The sequence below is a fragment of the Daktulosphaira vitifoliae genome, unplaced genomic scaffold, assembly GCF_025091365.1.
Source record: "Daktulosphaira vitifoliae isolate Bord-2020 unplaced genomic scaffold, ASM2509136v1 Scaffold_2, whole genome shotgun sequence".
In the NCBI taxonomy this organism is placed as follows: Eukaryota; Metazoa; Arthropoda; class Insecta; order Hemiptera; family Phylloxeridae; genus Daktulosphaira; species Daktulosphaira vitifoliae.
Genome location: NW_026099573.1, coordinates 22592023 through 22607985, shown reverse-complemented (window position 1 = coordinate 22607985; position 15963 = coordinate 22592023). Strand labels below are relative to the sequence as shown.

Sequence of the window (15963 nt, the reverse complement as noted above, 5' to 3'; positions counted from 1 at the left end):
CAACCGATAGAGTAGGTAATTGATTTGACGCTGTATTATTTAAACCCAACTAAACGCTAAATTGTACATTCCGAAATAACAATAATATTATGTCAATTGCCACCGGAATATCTGGTAATATTTTTCTTTTTCTTTGCCTTAATCCCAACTACTTGGGGTCGGGCACCCTTATCCTAAGATTCCACTTGACACGATCTCCCACATCTTCTACGCTCACATCAGCTGTCCTCAAATCGCATTCAATAGCATCCCTCCATCTCTTTTTTGGTCTTCCTCTATCTCTTCTTCCTTCAACATTCATTTCTATAACTGTTCTTACAGCTTTCGATTCTTCTTTCCTCATACCATGACTAAACAATCTAAGTCTATTTTCTGTCATCTTATCCACGATTGACGCAACACCTATACTTCCTCTTATATGCTCGTTCCTTATCCTATCTTCTNAGCCATTTTGTATGATTTTATAATATTTGCTCAATTTGAAAACAAAGCTTCATGCAAACCCCCTTTTTGACTAACTTCGTGGATAAATTGAAATCTCTAAACCATATATATATATATATATATATATAATTTATTATTAATAATATTTATATACAACTTATAATTAAAGAGCATAATAAGCAAATTTTGTATTTGATACTATATATTATTTACAATGGCTTGAGAAGGGAAGCAATCTAGTTGCAAAGCTTTAGATAGATATATATTATATACATTTATTTTAGATCTTAATAAGATCAAAATTACAAAGTTATTTACAATTTATATCAAACTTTGGCTTTTCATAAAAAACAGTTGAATGCGTAATTTAAATAAAAAATATAAAATTTAATCAGCTGTAAATATCAACTATTTAGGTATTTTAAAAACAAAGAATATTTATCTATTACTAAGAAAAAAGATTTCATATTTGCTAAAATAAAATGTTTAAAATCAAATAAAATACTTAAAGAAGGTTATGCGTAATTGCTTTTGTTTATAATAAATTTTGATTCAGTTACTTAAAATACTTTTTAAGATACTTAAAAAATGCAAATGAGATTTTTATTAAAAATTTTAAAATAGATGGATAGATAGTAAATTTAGGACATGTTATCATTGAGTTATGAGCATTTGAACATATATAATGAGTATGGAAAACGGCCGATGTATACATACAAAAAAGTAATGATATAAAACTAGTTATCGATTNCATACACAAATACCAGCTGCATTCACCATCACTACATACTCACTCAAAGTATTAAAATGCTTGTAAGCCAAAATTAGTATTCATCCTAAAATTGTTATCGACCTATCAACAATTTTTTTATTATTTTATTGTATGATGATTTATAATAATTTTTATAAAAAAAATCCTAAAAAAAACCCGCATAGCTATAATGTATGAATAATATATGTTTCTAGAGATAATTGTTATCATTAAAAAAAACTACATCGATTTTCTTCGTTTTACATAATATAAAATTTTAATTTTGATTATGATTATGAAGTTACACTAACGACAATTTTGATCTATTTTCTGAATATATTTTGATTCTCGATCAATTATCTAATATAAAGTTACAATGTGTTAAATAGATTCTTAAAAAAATGTTCAACAAAATTCGATTTGAGACTTGATTTTTACTTAACAATGTATTAATTATATGAATGCACAAATTAAATTAAATGTTTTACCATTTAATACATGAAAAATGTTTCTGTAATTTTTGACTTTCCTGATTTGAAAAATGTTATAAAATCGAAATTGATTGGTTGAAATGCATTTTGAATAGAATTTACATAAGATTGTATTTGATGAACGTAGCGTCCATATCTAGACGTATTTACATTTGTATATTCATCAATTATGTATAATTTACGAGGAATTATAAAAAGTTCTTGTATTTCATGAGGACATACACCGAGATCGGATAAATCATTTTTAATCGTATTTTCTAATTGGTTAATAATAATTGCTATAGTACTGCGAAATTCATGACTAAAGCAAAAAGGAGTTTTCTTGATTCTGAGGTAGTTTATTATGTTTTTAAGTAATTGATTATTGATACTTAATTGATATATTGTATTCGTAAGAGGAGTCACCAATAAATTCCAATAGGTAATCATGTTTTTGTTAGCATTATATGCGTTACTCTTGCCTTTAATTACACGTTTTATACTAACTTGCAGAACAATTAAATGTCTCCATGTAAGAAATAGAAGCTTAGCTTCGATAACACCTCTAATCATATCCAAATACTTTGTTGAGTTAAAAGGATGTATAATCGAATTATTTTGTTTATTAGATATTCTTTCCTTTTCCATGATTATCAATAACTTAGTATTTTCCCAATTTATTTTCATACCAGAAGTCTTATTAAAAATTAAACTATAGTGACTATGAATGTTAAAAATTGTAAGGTATTTAACTTCGAACTGCTCGGCAAACGAATAAATTATATTTAGATACGAATCTTTGCTGTTGTTATTATCATATAGTGTTAAGTGTATTTTTCTAATATTTTCTTCATACTTAATCTTTTCAGACAGCCATTGGTTTTTGGTGTTTGGTAAATACTTGTAAGACATGCATAGATTCAAATGTTGTGTCAAATCATCTTTGAACTGAATTTCTGAAAATTTATTGGTACATGTTAACATTCCTGCACATTGATGTTCTACTTCTAGCAATCTTAAGTAGAGATTCCACAACCAATTGTGTGCTGGTACGTTAGCCATATAAACTAAAGAGAGCATTCGTGCGATTATCTGTCGATAAAAACGTACGGTGTCTTTTGAGATATATTTGACTGGTAGCGATGATAACACTTTGTTTATATCAGGAAGTAAAAACTCAATATAAGCAGCATTGATGCACTGCACTGTCTCTATTTTTTGTTTATATTTAACTATAGCTTTTGATTTTTCTTTTAAACAGTTGAAGTTTTCATTACACTTGTTTATAAGAAGTTTTATTTCATTTTCTCCGAAGTAAAAAGTCCTTTTAGTATTTTGATTTTTAAATTCATATGTTTCTACTTCGTTTAATAAATTTATTATTTTTTTACTGTAAATATTTTCATCGTGATATTTGTTAATCCATTCAATGTTCTAAAATATATAAAAATTGATTTTGAAATAAGTCGTTTAGTTAAAAAATGATTTATAACCAATAAAAATGTTTTCTAATTTTTGTAAATAAATCGCTAAAAAATAAAATATTCAATTAATGTAAACGTTTTAAAAATTCATGATACTATTTATTATGTACATATAAAGCTATTTGTTCTACATATAAATCGTTAGTAAAAAAATTTAATTTTTATTTTATAACTGAGTTTTGAGTTTATTAAGTTATTCAATTTGTTTGTTATTTAAGCTTTTATTTCTAATAAGTACACATATCTTATGACAAATTAGTGGTTGCTCAAAACAATAAATTTTATAAAATTTCTCTCCTTAAAATATGAAACAAATGCTCTTTTAATACTTTTCTAGCCTAACGAATTATTAACACGTTAATGGACAGTTAATGACATGGTATTTTACAAACACTGGTTTTATGAGATGCATTGGGTCAGAACAACTTCCTCCTTCATAAGAAATCATTGAAAATATTACTGCTAATCAGTAATAACATTTTTAGAATAGTTTATATACCACTGTTATAGTAGTAATATTTAAAAGTGACCCCAGACGTCATATATTACTGTCATAACAGTAATATATGGTTTTGTCCATCAACGTGTAAAAAAAGTGAGATTATGGCTTAAAAAAATATTTTTTTGTAAAAAAATAAAACTGTTATTGTAAATAAAATTAAAACTATATTAAAAATATTAATAATTAAAAAACTCAAAATATTACACTGTAAGTGTTGCGCGTTAATAATTGTAACATTGTTTCCGAAATACGTATCCACGTTTTTTCAGTAATTTTTTTGAGTCTTTTTGAGTTTAATACTTTTAGTTTTTAAATTAATAATATTTTTAATATAGTTTGAATTTTATTTAATTGGTTAGCCACAAGTGATCAATTTTTATTATACTATTATTATATAAATATCAAAATAATTTTCTTTATAATGATTCAGAATCTATATCTGCTTCAATACGTTATACTTTTAAATAGTTTTAAAAAATTACTTGTATACTCATGTTGTATTGATTATCTGATGGTGTTTCAGTTAGAATATTGAGTGCGTATAATAATTTGCCAAATACTTGAAAAACCATATTTATTTTAATTTACTTGAATATATTGTAATTATAATGCAATAAAATATAAATAGTTCATAAGCTATCAAAAGAATTATTGTCATTAATTAGTCGAGTAAATGTTTAACACTAAATATTTAAAACCAAAAAATACAAATAACACATACAACGATGATGACATATGATAAGTAAAGTATTAAAAACATATAATTTATTCATTAAAAAGTATTAACAAGTGTTAACGTCTTATAAAGAAACATTTTATTAGCTCATTGATTTTTTGCAGCGTGGTGCTATTAAATAAATCTGATTCATTAAAAGAAAATCAATTTTTTTTATTACAAAAATGAAAATTTCAATATAATATAAACTTATAAGTATTTTTCATACTTTGCTTGGTATAAATAATGTTATATCTTTCTATGATATGTAGTATAATTATCACTATATATCACATATACTGTAATAATACAATAAATAAAGATGGTATGTGATTGTATATGTGTATTGTATACAGAATGATTTTTTTATCATAACCCACTCAATGACTTGCAGAAAATATAGAATTTAAACATTTTTTTTTTGGTTTTCTTTAGTTACACATTATCTTGAATTATTAACTATTTAAAACTTTTTATGTTCATCCCTTATGCCTTGTAAGGGTGTCAACTTTGTTTTTTTAAATGGAAACACATATTTTTAATTTAATAAAATGTTTGGATTTTTAATTCAATAGTAAATGGCATTTGAATTTTTAGTATAATTTTATTAGTTTATTAGACATAAACATTTAAAATTTAAAATTTTTGATTTAATATACATGTATACTCCACAAGGGATTATCAATACAGATAGCTAATTGAATTTTTATGACATTGCTGTCACAGTCACAGATTGTTTATTATCAATTATGACTATCAATAGATATACTTTCTGTATTGTCAGTTAGTGTATTTATAAACTCACAACAATGTACCTTACTACCATTGATAATAACAATGCTGTGTACCTGCTAATATCAATGTCATAAAAAATCAACTAGCTACCTGAATTTGTGTTATACATATATATTAACTCAAAAATTTGAAACTTTAAGTGTTTATATTTAATAAACAAATAAAGTTATACTAAAAATTCAAATACAATTTACTATTAAATTAAAAACTCAAACATTTTATTAAATTCAAAATATGTGTTCCCATTTAAAAAAGTTGACACCCTTACCAGGCATAAGGGATGAACTTAAAAAGTATTATATAGTTAATAATTCAAGAATAATGTGTAACTTAAGATAACAAAAAAAAAATGTTTAAAATATTTTTACTCTGTAAGTAATTGAGTGGGTTATAATAAAAAAATCACCCTGTATATATTGACCAAGTTTAAGTATGTTTTCGGATTTGGTCAATTGGTGAACAACGAGGTTTTATCGGGGTTGTAGAGTCTGAGGGATTAGAACAATAAAGACAAGTAGATATAAAAATAAATAATTAAGGTTCCTCTTATAGGGATATTATAAATGACCTAACTGGTAAGTATCTGCAATAATACACTGAGGCAACGAAGAGGCGGTGGAGATCTTACGAATACCATGTAATGTGATTATGTATAAGGTACGAACTAGTCAGTAATAATTAATTGAAGTATAAAGATTAATATAAATATTTGATCTATTGCTTTATCGTTCTGTACTCAGATTATAAATTCTAAATAATTGAGTTATAAGATAATGTAAGTATTGACTCTTATTGATTTGAAATCTTACCTGATGATTTTTCTTTGTTCTTATAATAACTTTTATTGGAATCAAGTAATAACAAAATAACACTAACTCCAATGTTTAGTTCATAAATTAACACGTGAGAATTTCGACAATTATGATTACGAACTTTACGTATCGATGAAAGAGCGCAATTAGAACAGTCCCTTGAATATCTGGAGACAGACTCTCTCAGCCCTCAGAACTGACTTCCTTTTATAGTATTTTGTGTCCCCGAGCAATCATCATTGTGTCATTCTTGCAATGTTAATATTTTATTGACAAGTAATCATAAAATATGTGAATTAATACATAAAATATATAAATTAATACAAGCGAATAATATACAAATCACTTTGATGTTTTATATGACGTTAATATAGTTAGTTTTTATATATAAGTTTAGGGCTTCACAATTTTAGTGTTTTATTATAAAGATAAGAGTAAAAAGAGCTGACAAGTATAGTTTATAAATTTCTTAAAGAAAAAACAACCATGTTATTCTAAGCTTATGAATATAATTTATAAATAAAAGTTTTAATAATCTTAAATGAAAAAAATTAAATGAACGACCATTATTGTGGACACAAACAGAGAAGCTCACTATTATTTCATACTGTGATAGTAACGAGTGTATTATGACAATACATCATAAACCACTTAATTAATTGAAAAATAAAAATATTAATAAAAATTTTTCAATTGGCTTCTTTTAGTTCATCGTTTTTTGTCAATGTATCAATTATAAAAAAATTGTGTTATCCCTTATACCTTATATGAGGTTAACTGTATCCACGCCAATCAAGGATTTCCACTTTGAAACGCTGGGTACCTCGTTCATGTTAAATATATTTTAAATATAAATAGACATATTCTTGTAATTTTATTTTGACAAGTTTAGAAGGAGTTTTAAGAATATCGACAAGGACTGTAGGAAAAATCTCAAAAATATTATTACTAAAATGCTAGTATTATAGGAACAGAGTTTATAAAGTATTAAAAAAAGGGATTTTAAATCATTATAGACTCATTGGACAGAATCTTATAAGTGCGTATATTGATGATTAAGATTTAATATACACAAATATCTAATTAATCAAAATGAACATGATATCTAACTAACGATTGTCATTACTCAGCTGAAAAATTAGTTTAAAGGTCAATTCAAATATCCACGAAATGAAACTGTTCGCCACTTAGGATGTTTTTAATACCAAAAAAAAAGGAAATTTAACTATGCCGTACGGCTTGAGATAAGGTCGTCAACTAATAAATAATAAATAGGTTATCAAATTTATTTTAATTTCAAATCTATTAAATATATTACAATGCGATTAAAGAATCATCTAATGTAATAACAATTTTACTTATGTTTCTATAAAATCATTGACATTAAACATTAAACATGACATTTTTACAATTCGACGGCCGGTCGACACATTGTATGTGAGTACTATTAACTATTAACGATCAGCATTATTAAACTGCCGTTAGGCATTACTTTAGGGCGGCCCACGCTGTCTCTATAATTCACACCACCACGTTGTGAATCAGCCCGAAACTAATGAAGAGCTGGTTCACAACGTGGTGTGGATTCCCCCGGTTCTTCAACATCGGGACCACAATGGACACGACTCGGAACATGGTCAAGACTCCAAAGAGTCCCACTCCTTGCACCGGAAGAGCTTGTGCAGAGCACTGTCTGCCCCTCCCGGATGATCCGAACAGTGGACGCACGTCAGCGCGGCTGCTTTGCAAATATGGTGTAAGTACACGTTAAAGCAGCCGCGGCCGGACATCACTTGGGTGAGACGATAAGTCTTTTCGCCGTGAGTTCGGTCTAACCGATCGGGTCCTATGAGGGACCTGGTCCACTTGCCTCTCGTCGTTTCCTCCGAGAGGTGAGTACGCCACCGGAGCGTGGTCATTCTCCTGAGCGCCAGCCGATCCTCGCGTTCTCGGCGGAACTCATGCCCGGCGTGCATTTCTCGGCGAGCAGGTCGGCAGGCGGCAGTGACGACAGGACACCCATCGCCACTCCGGACACCGTTTGGTACGCCAAAACGGTCCGAATCGCCGCCCGCCTCTGCACCCTGAGCAGGGCTTCATGGTTTTTGGACGAATACTCGAGAGTATCCGCTCAAACCGGGGACCTGTATAGGAGGACCGAGTGTACGACGCTGACTAAAAGTCTAACGCATGTAACTTTTGTTTCTTAAACGAGTGACTATTTGGGAATTATTCCAATGGAAAAATTTTTTTTTAATACAAGAAAGTTTCTTTTTAAACATACACTGAATTTAATTTTTCAAAATTAAATTAAAATTTATAGGTAGATAAAGATATTTATATTATGTTATCATAAAAAAAGTTTTTGTTAAATTTAATTTTCCATCAAAAAAGAACCTTATGAAATTAAAGTTGGCTGGTTGTAGAATTTGATCGATACTGTTTGCGAAATTTTCAATTTGATTAGTATAATGTTTAAATTCATCAATAGTTGTATTATAATGAATATCTGGAGTTAATTTAGTAGTTGAAAATAGTTCTTTTATTTCGTTAGAATTAATGTTTAAAATGAGAAGGTCTTCTGATATTACAGTCTTTATTTGGTCTAATAATAATTTTAGATTATTTACTACTTTGTTGCATAAGTTATCACCACTTATTCTAAATTTTAACCCTTGTAAGATACTGATAATAACAGAATCTTTGATGTCAAGTTGTTGTACTACTAATTCTAGTGATTTTTCCAAAGTATTGCGATAGAATTCAAAGTTGTCTTTGACTTCTTCATTTCCAAATGTATCAGTTAATATATGACTTAAGCTGACTTCTAAAACCGCTAGATGCTTCCATATAAGATACAATACATTTGTGTTAACTATTTGTATAATTATATAAAAATACCTATTTAAATTATTTTTAATTTCCTCGATTCCCATTAACAATTTGGTATTCTCCCAATTTAAAGATAATAAAGGAACAAAATCAAACATCATTCTCCCAAGTTTAATAATATTTAAAATTGCCAAATACTTAAATTCCAATTTTTTCGAAAATGAATAAACTGAATTAAGGTATGAATATTTGTCTTTATTATTATAAAGTGCATAACAAAGTTTCTTAATATTTTCTTCATACCTAATCTTTTCCGTCGCCCGCGGTTTATCAACTTCTGTCAAATACTTGTAAGTTATGCAAAGATTCAAATGTTGCGATAAATCATCCTTGAGTTTCATTATCATAAATTGATCTACGTTTATTGGCATTTTTGATTTTTGTTGATATTCAATGTCTAACAAAATAGAATAGATTGACCATAGCCAATTGTGAGTTGGAACATAAGACATATACATCAAAGAAATCATTCGAGCGATTGATTGGCGATAAAAATGAAACGCATCCTTTGAAATATTTTTAACAGGTACTTTCCACAATAATGCAATGAATAGATCAGGAAGTATAAGCATAGAAAAAGCTGCATTAATACACTGCACTGATTCTAATTTTTGTTTATATTTAACTATAGCTTTTGATTTATCTTTTAAACAATTAAGATCTTCCTTACATCTGTTTGTTAGAAGTTTTGTTTCTTTTTCGTCAAAATAGAAAGTGTCGCTATTATTTTGATTTTTTACTTTCCATGTTTCTACTTCATTTAGAAGATTAATTAATTTTTTATTGTAACTAATTTCATCATGAAACTCATTTATCCAAGAAATTTTCTGGAAAAAATATAAAAGTAAGTTAAATAAGTTAAATTAAAAATAAATTTAAATTTTCAAGAGAGAAAAAACTTTTACTCTCATTATTTATTTTACTCTATTGATCAACATATTTCTATTGAAAAATCCAATTTAATTTAAATAAAACAATAATTTTTCTAATATTAGGGAAATTGATTGTTTAATAACTTATTAATTAAGGAGAACAATCTAATTTTTTTTTTGCACTCATAGATAATGCAATCGTCACTATGCATATTTTAGTGATCAAAGGTCTATTGAAAGGAAACAGTGAAGGTAAGTTGGGTTGGCTTTATAAGACCAATAAAGATAGCACAAAATATTAAGTACACGAATATATTAAATTTATTCCATCAATACAGCATACTGAATTAATATTTAAAGCATTAAAAGATATGGATTTTGGTAAATTAGTATCAAAATGCACATAATTGTTATCTTTTATGCATTTAAATCATTTATTCATGTACAGTCGTAATTATAATACATGACTAAAAAAAATATTAATATAACTGTTTATATAAATAAAGTTGTTTAAGGAATGAACATAAGAGGGAGTATAGGTGTAGCGTCAATCGTAGATAAGATGAGAGAAAATAGACTTAAATGGTATAGTCATGTTATAAGGAGAGATGAAACGGAAGCTGTAAGAACAGTTATAGAAATGAATATTGAAGGAAGAAAATGTAGAGGAAGACCAAAAAAGAGATGGAGGTATTTTATTGAATACAATACGAGGATAGTTGATGTGTGTGTAGATGTTGTGGAAGATTATGTCAAGTGAAAATTTAGGATAAGAGTGGCCGACCCGAAGTAGTTGGGATAAAGAAGAAGAGTAAAAAAAGTTGTTTAAACGAAGCGTAAATGTAAGGTAGAAAAATTAAAATTATTATTGATCTATACATCAATTATAATAATTTTAAAAGATTTTTACTATACAATATTCTGTGATTATTAGAAGTATATTTTTATATTTTTTGTATATAATTTGGTTTATTTAATTTAGCATTTAAGAAATATTTTAGCTTTGATGCAAATCTGAGAAGCGAATGTGGTTATAATAAACTAGTAAACTAGTTTACAAATAAAAAAAAATTTCTGACCCATCACATATGATAGTCATTTTTTATGCAAAATCTTTTAAAGAGTTCAAAAATGTTCCAACTACAAAAATCAAGTATTATTTGTAATTCTTGTAAATTATTTTTCCGGAGAATCTCATTTTTTGTCATTTTCCTTAATTTTAATAGAAAAGGTAACGATTATATTTATACATTTAAAAAAATAAATAAATTACAATTTTATTTATACACAATTTTTTTTTATTTTTAATATTTAAAGAGATAACTGTCAAAAACATAAACACGAATAAATTGTATCTATTATTTGGTTTTTTTAGTTTTTAAAAAAACTTTTAACTGTAGAAAAAATTTAACATATAATATAATATAATATAAACGTCTTTCAAAGATGATGTGAAGGTTAATATAAAAATTACTTTTTGAGTATTTTAAAGTTAATGTATGTTGTTATGTTTGCAAAAATATACTTAAATAAATAAAAAAAGTACATCCTGTGTTTTGGTAAATCTGATAATTTATACTACTTATGGAATATTTTTAATTAAAATCCGAAGAAAACCGAATTATAGAAGGGTTTAAAAGAGACTTACATATGTGAAAAAATTATTTTCAACTAAATTTTTAAAAAATGTTTTGGATTATCTAACAACTTTTAGCCTACATAAAAATTTTTTGTGTACTACAATATTAAAAAAAAAATTCTCTGCTTATTGTTTAACTATGAGAAATAAACTACAAAAGATAAAAAATTATTTTATTTTCGAAAATGTTCATCTAACAAATTAAAATCTGCGTTAAATTAAATTTTGTTAAACATACTATAATATTGAAAAAAGTAAAACTTTTCAACAATTAATCTTCTATAAATACTAAAGCCCAAATTTTAACAAAATTTCCATAAGTTATTGATATTGTGTATCACTTTGGTTTAATGTGCTGGAGGCTAACTTTTAATATGTAATTATATTATAAAGCACTTTTTTAACAACAAATTAATAGATTCGCACCTTAGCATTTTACTACGATAATGTTGTTAATTACTATGAGTTATCATCTATACTTGTCTACTATACCTCATGCACATTTTGTTTTTTTTTTTAATTTCCATTATTTTTTATCAGAATAACTTAATGACCAAATATTTTAGTAAAATAAAAATAAAGTAACTCATTCTATATATTTTCAAGTATAGTTTATTAAAAGTAGCGTTATTGTCAAGACAGATATAAAATAATAATGTGATTTTGTTTATTAAAGATGCTCTTAAATGAATAAATAGAAATTTTCTTAGTTATTTAATTAAAAAAATGTGTTGATGTTTTAATAATTTATTTTATAAAAAGACAATATTTTTTTGTAAAATGATATATACTTTACTTTAAATTCACTGTCTACACATTTTTCAGGATGCAAAAAAATTGAATATAATGTTAAAAATGTTGATTGAAAATTCATCGTCGAATTTACGATATTATTATACGACCTAATTATAATTAGAAAGAAGTTTCTTAATAATGTGCTCTTCTTCTCATATATGTTGAATGATATTATATTAACAGCGACTTAATAGTTTATACAAGTTTAATACTATTTTTGCAGCTGTTTCATTCTATATTTTATAAAAATAAATTTTTTTTATATAAATAATGAACATGATAAAATATTATAATTTCCGAAACAATTGTTTAATTTTAACCGTGAATTAAAAATTCAAGTGTCCCATACAAATAAGACAACAATACACAGATAATTTGTTGAATTTATTACAATCTTATTTCATTATTCTTTTAAAAAATTATTTAAGCTATTTCTAATTTTGTATTGCTATAATAGCTTGAAACGGACAAAAAAAGCTACCCTTTTATGTTTCGTTGTATATATTTGTATATTTTAGTTAGTTATCAAACTTTTAGTTGAGACAGCGTTTATTATATTTATTATTTACATTAGTCATGATAAGGTGTTGTGATATGCAGGTAGGTTTGTCTACTTTTTGATACTGAATTAATAGTCCGCGTTTGTGTGTACAGTTACTCCGACCTGTACCTCTAATTTCGTTTTAAACGCCATTATGTATATGACAAGTAGTAAACGTGTCAAATACAATGCCATTGTCATTGTCATTGGATAATAATTTACATTTTTTTGGAAACTTCCGGTATTATTTTTATAATTTTGTCACCTTACCTCTAAAAGGCTCTAGCCGTTTAGGCGCCTCCTTTGAACTAGCAGGACCGAAATATCAGTTGTTGAGGAATAATCATAGTCGAAACTGATCATATTTCCTGCTCGTAAATGTAATTTGTTGTGTTTTTTGTGTTTATTATTATTATTATTTTCTGTAAGTGTCTGCTTCTACTTTATATATATAAATATAATTCTTCTTCGCGGCGTCGAAATAGCTTTATGTTTTTAGTCTTTCTGGGCGGGTTATGTGTATATTATTTAATAATTTTTTGAGATAGAATTTTTCTAGTATGCCGTACTATAAATTAAAAGAAAAAAAATTTTCTGGACTTATTATCATTTATGTGCTAATGGCTGCTATAGTTAAAATATACTATTTTTGTGTTAACATACTCGAAATATAATGTTTGAATTTTATTGCTTGAACTTTTTGAAAAATGTGTAAATCAGTATATATATTTTTTTAATTAATATTTTTTATTAACTTTTTGACTTGTCATGGTGAAGAAAACGGATATTATAGTTAAAGAAAAAAGTACCTTTATTGTATCAAAATTGAAAAATTAAAAAAAAATTTAATACATTTTACTGTCTTATTTGAATGTGTTTTTAAAAAATTAATGTTAACTGAATTGGTGTATTAAGAAAAAAATGATTAGGGAACCCCTAACTTTTAATCCTCCTATTTTTTTTTTTTTTTAATATTTATTTTGAATTTAAGCCGTCGTGGAGGACGTTTCTTATCCTTTTGTGAAGACGGAATAAATGAACTAACCAGGTTGCACATAAACCATTTAAATATCTAATTGTGTAGTAATATCGGTATAGTAATCTATGTAATATTATGATTAGCGATAATAAAGTTACATTTGTTCTGTTAATATTGAAGAGTATTGTCATTAAATTTTAGTTAATTGAAGAGTTAATGTGTCATACGTTCTATGTGCCAAAAACATATTTGTTCAGAAAACACAAAAAACAATGGTAACAATGGCATGTCTCACATAACGAACACCATCTATGAATGCAATTTTGTACAAGTAAAAAATTTAATTGACATTTGAAACACATACAAGATTGTGGCCTTTGGCACATAGAACATAAATCAGAAATAAAACAATTTTTCACTTTTTTGGCACATAGAACGTTTGCCACATTCATTCTTCAATTAAGATTCCTGTCCATAACAATAGTCAACAATACTGTTTAGTTATATTACAATATACACGATTCAATCATAAGTCAATTATTAGTCTCTTTAAAAATCCTTCGTTCCGAAAAGAAATCTATAAATTATTTTTGTCATCTTTTTTAATTCTATTTTTAATAATTAAATGCATTGTATCAACGCTAATCTTATGCGTAAAAAAACTATGTTGATGTCAAAATTATTTGTATACTATTTATCTGTAATAATTTCTATATTTTATTTTTGCTTGTCAATAAACAGTAATATTGTAAGAATAAGACAATGATGATTTTTGGGGGTTCATAGTATTATAAAAAAGCAGAGCAAACCTTTACTGTAGTCTGCTGTTACTGTGCTCTAGACAATGTTACACGAACATTGTGATCATCATTATTGAAGTTCTTTCGTGTTAAAGTTTTAAACTAAGTTGAACTAAATCGAATTGTGTTATTTTATTTATCAATTATTGATTAATACTATTATTTAAGATATTATAAGAACTAAGAAAAAATTATCAGGTAAGATTTTTTTAAATTTATAAGAGCTAATATTTATATTATTTCGTAACCCTCAACCCGAATTAAAAGTAACTCTCATTCTCAATCTAACTCTCTACAATATACTCACCATTTATTTTATTTTATTAATTTTTGAGTTACGATAGTTCATAGAGCATTTAAATGACAACTCAAGTGTTTTAAATTTTGTCATTAAAGTCATCAAAAATGAAAGAAATTACTCAAACTGCTAGAGAGTTAAGATTTTAATTGGTGTTAAGTAATGCATAACGTTATAAACAATGTTTCCTATCGTTTTTTCGCTAATAATTTTAAAAAGTTAATTACCTATAGTTTTTAAAATTGCAGTGTAGTTATAGCAAAATACAAAAAAAGAAATTTTCTATTTACTGAGAAGGTAATACCAAAATAGTCAAGTTGTTTAGAAAATAATTATAATAAAATATGATGAAAATAAAGTATTCAATATAATACCATTTTTCGTACAAAAGTGATACTGTCATATTTCTATTATTAATTACAAATTCAACTTTGTTAAACCGAGTTCCTGTTACTCGTCTATTTTCCGAATATTCGTTATTTGTCTATATTTATCAAACAGTAGGAACGGTGTACTTGTACGAGTGTTCGACATTTGTTATTCGTCATCTTCCCTACGATTGTTGGTATTTGTGACACGAATCAATGGGATTATAAATATTTGTCTAAATACGCGATTAATGGGAACGGTCTACCAGGCTATGTTTTTTATTTTAACGAATACTCGTTCAAAATCAATATTTCATTTAATTGATTTAATTATTTGTTTTTAATTATTTAATTAAATATATTTTCAATTGTATTTTATTTTACAAAGTGATTTTTGGCACTAGTCAATCAATTAATCTTAAAAAAATGAGTTTTTTGAAAATATCTTTTTTTTATTCCTTATATCTTATAGATGTATCAACTAAAAAATATTTGAGCTTTTAAAATTTTGAAAAATTAGTAAGTATTTTGTTTCGAGTATTCAATAAAAATAAAAACATGTTTAATACAAAATATTTGCACACTTAAATTGTAGTGTCATCTCCATTGTACCTTTACGGCGACTGTAATTATGATGGTTCAAGTCTCGGCCGCGCGGACCGCTGTTTCCATAGAAATCATTTATAAGTATGGTAAAATTGCGTGCACAGGCGCGTTAGTCGGGTGAAAGTGGTGCATCACGACCTGTTATATTATCAATAGGCAATACCACTGTTAAATTCAGCTGCGACTCAGTTGACTAACAC

General features: G+C 26.3%; 2 protein-coding genes across 2 annotated transcripts; both read right to left on the bottom strand.

Annotated features, from left to right (window-relative positions):
* Nucleotides 1-1583: 1583 nt before the first annotated feature.
* Nucleotides 1584-4313, bottom strand: LOC126899565 (uncharacterized). Its single transcript, XM_050674601.1, has 2 exons — nucleotides 4134-4313; nucleotides 1584-3099 (listed from the first exon to the last, which is right to left on the bottom strand). The coding sequence occupies exons 1-2, from the start codon at nucleotides 4221-4223 to the stop codon at nucleotides 1687-1689; spliced, it is 1503 nt and encodes a 500-aa protein (XP_050530558.1). The 5' UTR covers nucleotides 4224-4313; the 3' UTR covers nucleotides 1584-1686.
* Nucleotides 4314-7257: 2944 nt separating this feature from the next.
* Nucleotides 7258-15829, bottom strand: LOC126899567 (uncharacterized). The gene is made up of 3 exons (XM_050674603.1): nucleotides 15770-15829; nucleotides 12173-12404; nucleotides 7258-9692 (listed from the first exon to the last, which is right to left on the bottom strand). Exons 2-3 carry the CDS (start codon nucleotides 12248-12250, stop codon nucleotides 8316-8318), a joined length of 1455 nt encoding a protein of 484 aa, XP_050530560.1. The 5' UTR covers nucleotides 12251-12404; nucleotides 15770-15829; the 3' UTR covers nucleotides 7258-8315.
* Between the last annotated feature and the right edge of the window lie 134 nt (nucleotides 15830-15963).

Coding starts and splice junctions, on each gene's coding strand:
- LOC126899565 (XM_050674601.1), bottom strand. CDS start 4,223: ATGGTTTTTCAAGTATTTGGCAAATTATTATACGCACTCAATATTCTA. Junction 3,100..4,133: donor AATACAACATGAGTATACAA/GTAATTTTTTAA, acceptor TATATATTTTAG/AACATTGAATGGATTAACAA.
- LOC126899567 (XM_050674603.1), bottom strand. CDS start 12,250: ATGAATTTTCAATCAACATTTTTAACATTATATTCAATTTTTTTGCAT. Junction 9,693..12,172: donor GTGTAGACAGTGAATTTAAA/GTAAAGTATATA, acceptor TATTTTTTCCAG/AAAATTTCTTGGATAAATGA.